Genomic DNA, 10000 nt, shown 5'->3' on the forward strand with positions numbered 1-10000 from the left:
AATCCCCTGTCTTTCGCCAACTGGCCAATAACATACTGCCTTTTTAGTCTCCGCTCTATTCAAGATTCCGATTCACGCACTGCGCCGACTCGTGTGTTGGTGACATCACTGCGCGAATTAGTGACTGAATCAACACCGTGGTGCAAAGCAATCCAAGCTCCAGTTAATGCTCTATCCTTTAGTATCGCTTCAGCTGATTGAGCGAGAAACTGGGTCGAATTATACTATTTTCAAATAGCGGAAACCCCCTCGACTTGTGCCAGGATCTGAGAGCTCCACCGTTGGACTGGGGGGATGCGCCAATGTTGCACCATTTACGTCATAAGTAAGGTAACTTCGGCAATCCAAAATATTACATTAACTGTCAAAAACACTGATCATTGACTAAGTTTATTTGTAAGTAGCAAAGAAAAACAACATAAAACTTTAAAATATGACATATCACCCCCCCCCCACACACACACACACACACACACGCACACACACACACCTCTCTTTCACGATTATTGAATAAAGTAATCCTTTGCAACGAAGCATTGTGGAAGAATTTACCAACATTTTTCTTGCTTGTAGTGCCGAGTTGGTTACGTGTGTATGAGTGTTTGTGTGTGTGTGTGTGTGTGTGTGTGTGTGTTTGTGCAACAGTTATACTTTGGTGTGTATTTTGATTTCTTAAGTAGTACTTAAGTGGAGTGATTTTTTCTTTGTGATGCTTTACGATCTGTGCAATCATTAATCGTATTCCACTGATTTCCATTATTTGAGATATACTTTGAAATTTTGTTTTGTTAAACAATGAATTGCAATGAATTAAGTTGACTCTTTGCTTCACCAACCGTTTGGGAGATTGACACTAGATGACAAATTAGAAATAAAAAGACTAGTTCCTCACCAACCAACTGATTTTGAATTAACACAGGTGTGGAGATCTCGAAAACGCTCTTTTTCATTGACATGGTATGACAGACATGAATGGCTCACAGTTAGTTTAGAAAAAACAATGTTTCTTTTGTTTTTATTGTCAATTTTTACAGATACAACAAACACTGACAAATCATAGACATATATAGGCTATATTGACCTTAACCACTTCCATCGTATTTCTGGACCTCCTTAACGTTGTTTTAGCACCCCTAAAAGAGTGAAAAATTTCTTGCGAAATTCAATGAAACAAGAGCGGTTAAATTCGTTAATGATTATGTCAATTCACAAAGCTGAAATAGATGCCATTCCAGATTTCAATAAACAAATTATAAAAAGATTTGCAGATTTTCTTTACAAGTACTAAAAGTAAGTAATTTACATTTATCACATATTGATTGCATTATCTACCTAATCCAATCCTTCAAATGGTGGACAAAGAATAATTACAAAGACCTCTTCACACCGGACTTGTATCTCAGTGTTGTGGCTTGTTGTTTTCATGAATTATTTGTTTTTGTGAGTTTTGTCCACTCGTAGAAACCATCGACCCCCCCCCCCCCACCCTTCCAAAAAAGAGAGTTTTTAACACGTCCTCTCTCCTCTTAATCGTGTTCACTGTTTTAGAATTTTTTTTTCTTCTTCTAATCATGGCACCACCATATGCCGTCAATACGCCACGCCACTGTACCTTTGGATCAGACACCATCAAACTTGTTTTGATACATATATGAATGGCGAAATTGTTTTTAAAATATCGGAATGTTTGTTGATAAAGGATGGGACAAGCATGTCGGAGGTAAAGGTAAGAATCTGAGTGTCGACCACAGCAATAACTACACTGTGGAAACACTCGAAAGAATCAAGTGATCTTACTTTGGAGTAAATCATTGACTATATAGGTCACTAGCTCTGACCATTGATATTGTATGGATGTTAAGTCTTGACTCTGAAAATTACAATGTCGCATTTGTGCATTTGAAAGTTACATATAACTTCTTCGGGCCTGTCATCTCCCACAAGTAATACTAAACATTCGGCGGATTTCCCAGGCAAAGACAGAAAGCATATTGGAAAAGGAAATATCAGGGGATAGAAAAACACAGCAAAGGAGATCTATCTCCCTGACCACCACGGGATGTCAGAAGACCCCATCCCATTATTTCAAAATGGATTCCACCGATGTGTTTGAGAACAGGTAGAAGTCCCCACATAGCATAGGATCTCAACAAGGGAGGTATTGACCATAGAATCTCTGTGTTCCTCTTTGTAGGGACCTGTGCTTGGATCTGGAGGAGACATTTAGGGGATCTCAAACTCAATGCAAGATAGTATGTTCTGGGAATCTATATTTGAACTAACTCCACTTTGAGATTCGAAATTTAAGGTTGCGCTTCCAAGACAGAAATTCTTTTTCGAAAAAAGTTGCCCGTTGCTATAGGAAACGACGCCATATTGGAAAATAAACAACAAATCTTAAAAAGTCAAAGGCTTTTTTGTTTATCAACCCATTGCCATAATATTTTGGCCAAAGGTAGAAAAAATAAGAATAAAGAGGCTCCTGAAGCCCAATTTTCAATTTTTTAAATAGAAACTTTAAAATTTAAGTTCAAAGTTATTACTCGATTATTCCCCTTGAAAAAAAGTTACATAATTTCAAATTACTCATAAATTTTTTTTTCAAAAATCCGGCACCTAGAGGAGCTGCGTATTTGTATGACACTCATTTGTAGAAAGTCGGAAGAAGATTGGTTGAAAACTGAGGGAGGAGATAGGTTTTCAGTGACGAAAATTGCAGTTTTTAGAAAAACGTATTTAAAAGTCAAAGTAAACGAGTTTAGGGAAACATTCTCCTCTCGCTCTCTGATTGGATTGTAACCACATGACATAATTCAGAACAAAGTGATTGGTTGTTGAAGATAGAGGAGAGTTTTTACTTTTCATTGATATGTTTTTGCCTTTATTTAGTTTCTAAAGTTTATTTGATATTCTTTCCTGAAATCAGTCCACTGAAACTAAAAATGGGCAGGATTTAACCGTACTATGGGTCACAAAATACGTTATTTTGATTTTAAGTTGATGCCTTAAGACTTGTTTATTGTAACATATATCATAAAAGAATACGGCATATCACATCATATCATGTCATGCTATGATGCCTGTAAAAAGTCACAAACAAAAATGAATAGAACAGCCACCAAAAAAAAAAAAAATACCAAACGCGGAACAGATCACAGGAAAAGTGGGAAACAATTTACGCACCTGCTAAAATTAAACTCACAAACCGTATTGTGACGTTCTAGTCTGTATGTGTGTGTGTGTGTGTGTGTGTGTGTGTGTGTGTGTGTGTGTCCTCAACACTAGCTTACTCCGCCAGAACACATGTTATTGTCCTTTTATTCATATTTTGGCCAGAATGATTTTACTCCATAATAATGATGGATTAAATTGACACTAAAATTTGTGAAAAAAAAATTTAAAGCCTGACACTTTTACGAAGTCTCAGGTTTGAGAATTTCTGACATTTTAAGAGTCATTTAAATCGTTCGACATTTAAATTTGGACCTAAAGTTTTCTGTCCAAAAAAAAAACAAAAAAAAAAACAACAAGAACCAACCCCCCCCCCCCCCCCCACACACACACACCCACACACACACAAAACACTGGCAACAGATACCAATAGACAATGAATTCTGACATCCTTGTACCGTAATCTTTCTTTTATCTTTTCATAGCACGGGGCACCTCTCATTAGCGGTCAATTTTTTTCTGTGATCTTTTGTGGTCATTTATGGACAGTATCAGTCCGTTAAATCCATCAAGCCTTGGGAACCGAAACTTATTCCGGTTAATCCATTGAATGGTGAATAGACAAGTGAAAATCATTGCATTCTTTTGTAGAGGACGCTAATCTAATGAAAGGGTCTTCCAACAATTCTGACTAAAATCCAGTCACTGCTTAATATGAGTAATGGAGGTATCGTTCGTAGATTTTTATCCAGATCCACTGCGCATAAATGGAATGCTTTACAAAGTGAGATACGGTAACCCACGGTAAAGACACATTTACCCGTATTTAAAGAACACAAACGTTTGCCATCAATTCAACACTTGTAGCAATTCAAATATCTGGTTGCTCCAATTCCAATTCAGACACCCAGTTGTTCCAATAAAGACATGGATTTTTCTCATTTGCTCTGTTTTGTTTATGTTGTTTATTTGATTTTAACATCAGTTCTAGAGAGCTTCAGAGATCAACAGATTTGGATGGTATACCGCGTTAACTGTTTGCGTTTTGTTTTTAAGGGTTTTACGGCGCTTGCTACACATTTAGGTCATATCAGTGCCAGTGAAAAGGAAGAAAATGGAATAGTCAAACGTTATATAATTACAATTGAAGCACCCAAGAAAGTGGAAGACAAAGGAGAGTTAGTTCAAACTGGGAACAGATGTAGATTCCAAGAACATACTATCATGGATTTAGTTTGAGATCACCTAAATGTCTCATCCAGATCTAAGCAAGATCCCTTATAAGAGGAACACACACACACACACACACACACACACACACATATATATATATATATATATATATATATATATATATATATATATATATATATATATATATATATACATGTTTACAAATCATATATGATCTGTAAGTAAAAATTGACGATTCACGCGAGAAAAAATATGTAGAAAAAAGGAAGAAGATGTAGATTTCCAGATCTCACTATGAGGGAACTTAGTTTGAAATCCCCTTAAAGTCTAATCCAACATAAGCACATGATCCCACAAAGAGGAATACACTCAAATATTCACAAACAATTATATAGATTCAAAACAAAAAAAAATATGACAGTACTAAACAAAGAGATAACTTTCGAGGAAAAACATATCATCCTTCAAAACTATATCTATACATTTGACTGTTTCTCGCCCAGTCGAGGCATCTCAATCCAAGACAAAGACAGAAAGCAAACTCGGAAAACAGTTAATATTATAGGGAGATAGAAGACACAGTAAACGCGTAAACCAGGTGCCAGCAAAAAATCGTTACGCTTTGAATAGAACATTAAGCTTAATGAAAACGTTCTTTCCTTCCGATCAAACCAACACAGGTAATCATTGAATGATGAATGGACATGGATATTAGAATATTTATTGACTGCTATGGATACGCCAAGGAAAGAGGAAGTGAGGCCGCCCCAAAGAGACTTGGAGACGTACCGTGGAGAGGGGCCTAAAACAGAGAGGTCTGTCCCTCGAGATTGCCCCAAGAATAGCTGCTGTCAGGACCAAGTGGAGATCCCTTGCATCTCCTCAAGTGCCAACAGGCCAGGAGAGGATTGAGTGAGTGGGTCAGTGCTCCAGGAATCGATATTAGTCCCTTTGTTTATGGGGCGAGTGACACACCACTGAACATATCAGAACTACAGGCCTCTTGCCCAAAGGACCCTTATCTCATTTTTTTTAAAAAACATACTAGGGCTAACCTACACCGGAGACCGACTCCGACGACCCGGCACTACCGTCCTCTGCCGTCTTCCGGAAAAAGTCGGGCACAGGCAAAAACTAAGAATAAAGAGAAGAACCGTAAGACCTACCCATACCAAGCTCGAAAAAGAACGGCAGAGGGCGTCGGGTGTTTGAGGGCCAGCGTCTATTCTCTTTCTCCTTAGTATTTTGTCCGTGCCCGACGTCTTTATCCAGAAGACGGCAGAGGACGGCAGTGCCGGGTTGTCGCAGTCAGTCTCCGGTGTGGGTGAGCCTTTAGAATTCAAACTGAGTGCATTCAATTTCCCCTCAGGTCCGTTTTGCCCTCCATTTGACCTTTCATCTAAGTCGGTCTTTTGTTTTATCATAGCAAAGTGTGTGCAACTCACTCGAACGCGGGCATTATATATCTCGGAATTAAACTTTCTTTCACTTTTTTACCAACAAAGTGAAACAACACACGGAGTTTCTTTGTTTTAGTTTTTAGAACACCTTTGGATGATCAGATCTCACTAAATAAATGTTTGAATAGTAATATAAACGTTTTAGGTTACACGTAGATTTGTTTTCTGGAATGTTTCATGTGTTTGTTGTGGGTAAGTTTGTAGAGCGTCTAACGCGCTAAATGTCCATGAACAGGAGAGGATATTGAATGCACTCTGTTTAAGCCTTGGTTACTTGGAAAGATGGAAGAATCTTTCCAATTAATCATAAACAAGAAGTAAATATTTATTGACCAAAACATAGAGGAAATGAAGTTGACATTATTCTCTCTTTGTTATTGTTTAAACCATCATTTGAGTAATTAGTGCTCACTTAAGTGCATTTCACAGACAGACGTTACAGGTTACACATCTGGCGAGCAGAACAGGCGAGTATTTTAATTAAACGCATAGTATGAATACAGAGACAGACGGTAATGCTGAACTTTTTTTTTATAGTTGTCAATAATTGAGCATCGATTATAATTATTTCTGTCCGTCTCCATCCGGACACTTATCATGTTTCGATACCAACCTATCCTCATAAACAAAAGATTTACATTTAGATGATACCCCGTCTGACTTGACCAAATTATCTATGACGTCACCCCACGCAACGACAACAACGCCATCTGCCGCCGGTCGAGCGGACGGGAATCCCCTTTTTCCTACTTTCACTTCCACTTTCTCAAACGGGGAAACCCGAACTGACTTTCGGGAATACCCGCCCCCGCCGCCTCCCCAACCTCCATTCATTCCGGTGGCCCCGCCACCAAAATAATCGGCGGATTCTTTGGCTTGAATTGTACTCCCTCCACCGCTACACCCTCCAGGACGAACTGGGCACTTGTTGCATTTTACAAGAGCGCCACCAGCGCCACAAAACATGCAAGAAGTGGAGGCAAGTCGGCATATCTCGGGACTACTCGTCTCGCCAGCTGCACCGCCTCCAAGACAAGCGGAGCTGTCTCCTCCTGTACCACCAAAAAGACTTCTGCTTCGTCCACCACGACCTCCTAAAAGTGAGAGAAAAATGATGAAAATTAAAATTATAAAAAAATTGTAAATCACAAAATGAGTATTGGCTTTCTTTTATAGAGTGTCATCATCATCATCATCATCATCATCATCATCATCATCATCATCATTGCCTTTTTCACCCTGGGTCAGGGTATAGGCCACAGACAAACAGTTTCCATCCTTCTCTATCCCGAGCTAACTTTTTTTTTATCTCATTCCAGGTCTTACCACTTCTCTGTATATCAGCTTCTTTAATTCTTCTCCATGTTCCTCGTGGCCTTCCCCTTGATCTTCTGCCCTGAGGGTTCCAGTCCAATACTTTCTTTGTTATAATGGAGTTATTCTTTCTGAGGGTGTGTCCAATCCACCCCCATCGTCTTCTTCCTATTTCCTCTCCCACTGGTTTCTGCTGTGTTATTTTCCATACTTCGTCGTTCTTAATTATATCCATCAAATTTATTCTGAGTAGCTTACGCATGTTTACGAAAATCTGTATCCTCCTTATAAATGCCTGTGATGCATTCCAAGTTTCACAACTATATAGTAAGACAGACTTCACGTTTGAGTTGAAAAGTCTTAGCTATATAAAAAAAAAAAAATAAAAAAAAAATTAAAAAAAAATTAAAAAATTGAGCTTTTATATAGGGCAATATCCACTTAACGTGCTCAAAGCGCTTTACAAGGGGTCCCTGGTCAACAGCAACATTTAACATGTAGGACGAGACATGACGCCTGTTAGGCGATATTACAATTTTCCGGACAAAGACAACGCTGTTAACGGCCAGGTACTCATTTTACACCTGAGTACGGTGAGAGAATGTGAGTAAAGAGTCTTTTCCAAGGACTCAACTATGCGTCGAGCGAGGCTCGAACCCAGGACCTTCCGATCCGCAAGCGAGTGTCATACCACTAGACCACATAGCCGCTATAGAGTGTAGACCTCAAGTGGACCTCGTGTATTTTAGCAGGATGCATTGAATCCCATAAAATTGAGTTTAAATTTAGATAATCAGAAATATATAAATTAAGCTTTTGACAGTGTTGGAAACTCTATTCATTCTGCAATAAAAACATTCAAATGATGCCGAATGTGGTAGTCTCTAACTACAAATTATTGTGCGGCTATGTGATCTTGTGGTATGACACTCGCTTTCCATCGGAATGTCCTGGATTGGAGCCTCGCCTGGCGCATAGTTGAGTCCTTGGAAAAGGCTCTTTACTCAAATTCTCTCACCATATCCAGGTGTAAAATGAGTACCTGGTCGTTAATAGCGTTGTCTTTGTCGGGGAAAAAATTGTATTATCGCCTTATAGGCGTCATGTCTCGTTCTTTATGTTACGTGTTGTTGTTGGTAAGGGCCCTTTGTAAATCACTTTGATATTGAGTTATATAAACGTTTGAAGAAGCTCAAAAATTGAGTCTTAAGAACCGATATCACCCCAACTTAACATAAATTTCAGTTTCAAGTGGCGGTATACAAGGTACGTAATGAAAATTATCATCAAATAGGATGAAAATTGAAATAAAATAGATATTATTAGAAATAAAAGAATAAAAAATATTGCCATAATAACAAAATACATTAATAGCCAAAGGTGGTGTTATTAAACAAGGACTCGATTTGAATGGGGATTCCAATAACAGACCCAGGTCGCTGGCTCATTCAAGAGACTGACGATTTACACGGCATGGCACGGTGTATCGGTTTTCTTATTACACTCGGCGCCTGACTTATATGGAAAAGAAAAGAACGATAAACCCCAAACAAAAGCCCTCTAATTGTTTAAGATTTTAAAATACCCAAAGAAAATCAGACACAAGAAAGGACAAAAACAACAAAAACAACAACATGTGTACTTACCTTTCTAATTATGGGTCTCTAAGCAAATTAAACAAAATGGATATTGATAACCAACATAAGGGGTGTAATTGAAGGCTGGTTTTCCAAAACTCCGCAACGCCATTTTCCCCATTTTGAGATATTGAGGATTACTTCCCCTGAAGTTTCTCACTCAGTCTATTGTTTCATCATTTATAAACTTCAAATTCTCACTAATGTAAGGAAATGTTTGTGTTAGCCGATGTTAAAATAAAGTTTACGTTTCAATTTTAATATTGGAGAGAACATCTAAAAAAGCTTTCAATTATAATTAAATTAGAATAGACGTCTTTAAAAAGTTCCAATAAACCACTAGATTCGTCGATTTGTTTAATTAGATCCGAATTCTCATTTTATCTTTTTTTTTTCCTGTAGGTTAAATGTTTTTCTGTAGATATAATTCTGAAATTAAAGATTTTTCTTTGAGATTGTTGAAAAAAAAACATTTTCTTAACCTGTATTTGAGTTGAGTAGAATTGATTTAACTTAGCAACCAGCATTAAACCGTTTCAACTTTCAAAGATGAAATTTGCGAATGAGAATAGCCTGTTGTGTTTCAAAATATCGTATGTCTAGAAACTTAACCATACAAAAACAAGAAATATTTTACTATGACTGTACTCTTATGAATTGGAGCTATGTATGCAGGGGAATGGGGGGGGGGGGGGGTATTTTTTTTAATTCGTAAGAAATATCAATATCAATTTTGTTTAATTTGCTTACTGACCAATTTTTTCTTTTCTGATTTACTTTGGGTATTTTATAATCTGAAACAATTAGAGAGGATTTGGAGTTTATCGTTCTTTTCTTGTCCATGTAAGTCAGGCGCCAAGTCTTTATATATAACTCTAGCTCAAGAACAATGACAATATTTTTTCTTCAAGGCAGGAACTTAAAAAGTCTTTTATAATACCACAAAGATATAATCTGACGCAGTCCTAGGCTGAGAAAATGTACTATCTGTATTTTTCCCCGAGATAGTTGCCGCCATTACAATTGACTTCTACAGTCGTGACGTCACTTCCCTCGTAATGACGCATAGTAACTTAGTAACTTGCTAGCTATAAACTATCGGAACAATGGCGGACGCCCTTATGAAATATTTCTCCTACGAGCATAAAAGTGTATCCAGAGTTAAAAAACATTATAAATATGATCATATTTTGACTTATACATTCTGATCACATGACATATGAA

The 10000-nt window shown here is 37.6% G+C and overlaps 2 protein-coding genes across 2 annotated transcripts in view; one reads left to right on the plus strand and one right to left on the minus strand.

Annotated features, from left to right (window-relative positions):
* The window catches only part of LOC144959861 (uncharacterized), a 7382-nt gene extending 6852 nt beyond the window's left edge, over positions 1–530 (plus strand). The window contains exon 3 of the mRNA XM_078892667.1: positions 1–530. This exon is cut by the window's left edge and continues 2180 nt beyond it. The gene's annotated coding sequence lies outside the window, so the exon portion shown is untranslated.
* Positions 531–6125: 5595 nt separating this feature from the next.
* Positions 6126–10000, minus strand: part of LOC144959388 (uncharacterized) — a 59088-nt gene continuing 55213 nt past the window's right edge. The window contains exon 26 of the mRNA XM_078891961.1: positions 6126–6919. Within this exon, the coding sequence (XP_078748087.1) occupies positions 6390–6919 (530 nt within the window). The 3' untranslated portion in view covers positions 6126–6389. The remainder of the gene's footprint in view (positions 6920–10000) is intronic.

This window comes from Berghia stephanieae, chromosome 14 (assembly GCF_034508935.2).
Source record: "Berghia stephanieae isolate SIO BIC M18660-M18661 chromosome 14, UCSD_Bste_1.3, whole genome shotgun sequence".
NCBI lineage: Eukaryota > Metazoa > Mollusca > Gastropoda > Nudibranchia > Aeolidiidae > Berghia > Berghia stephanieae.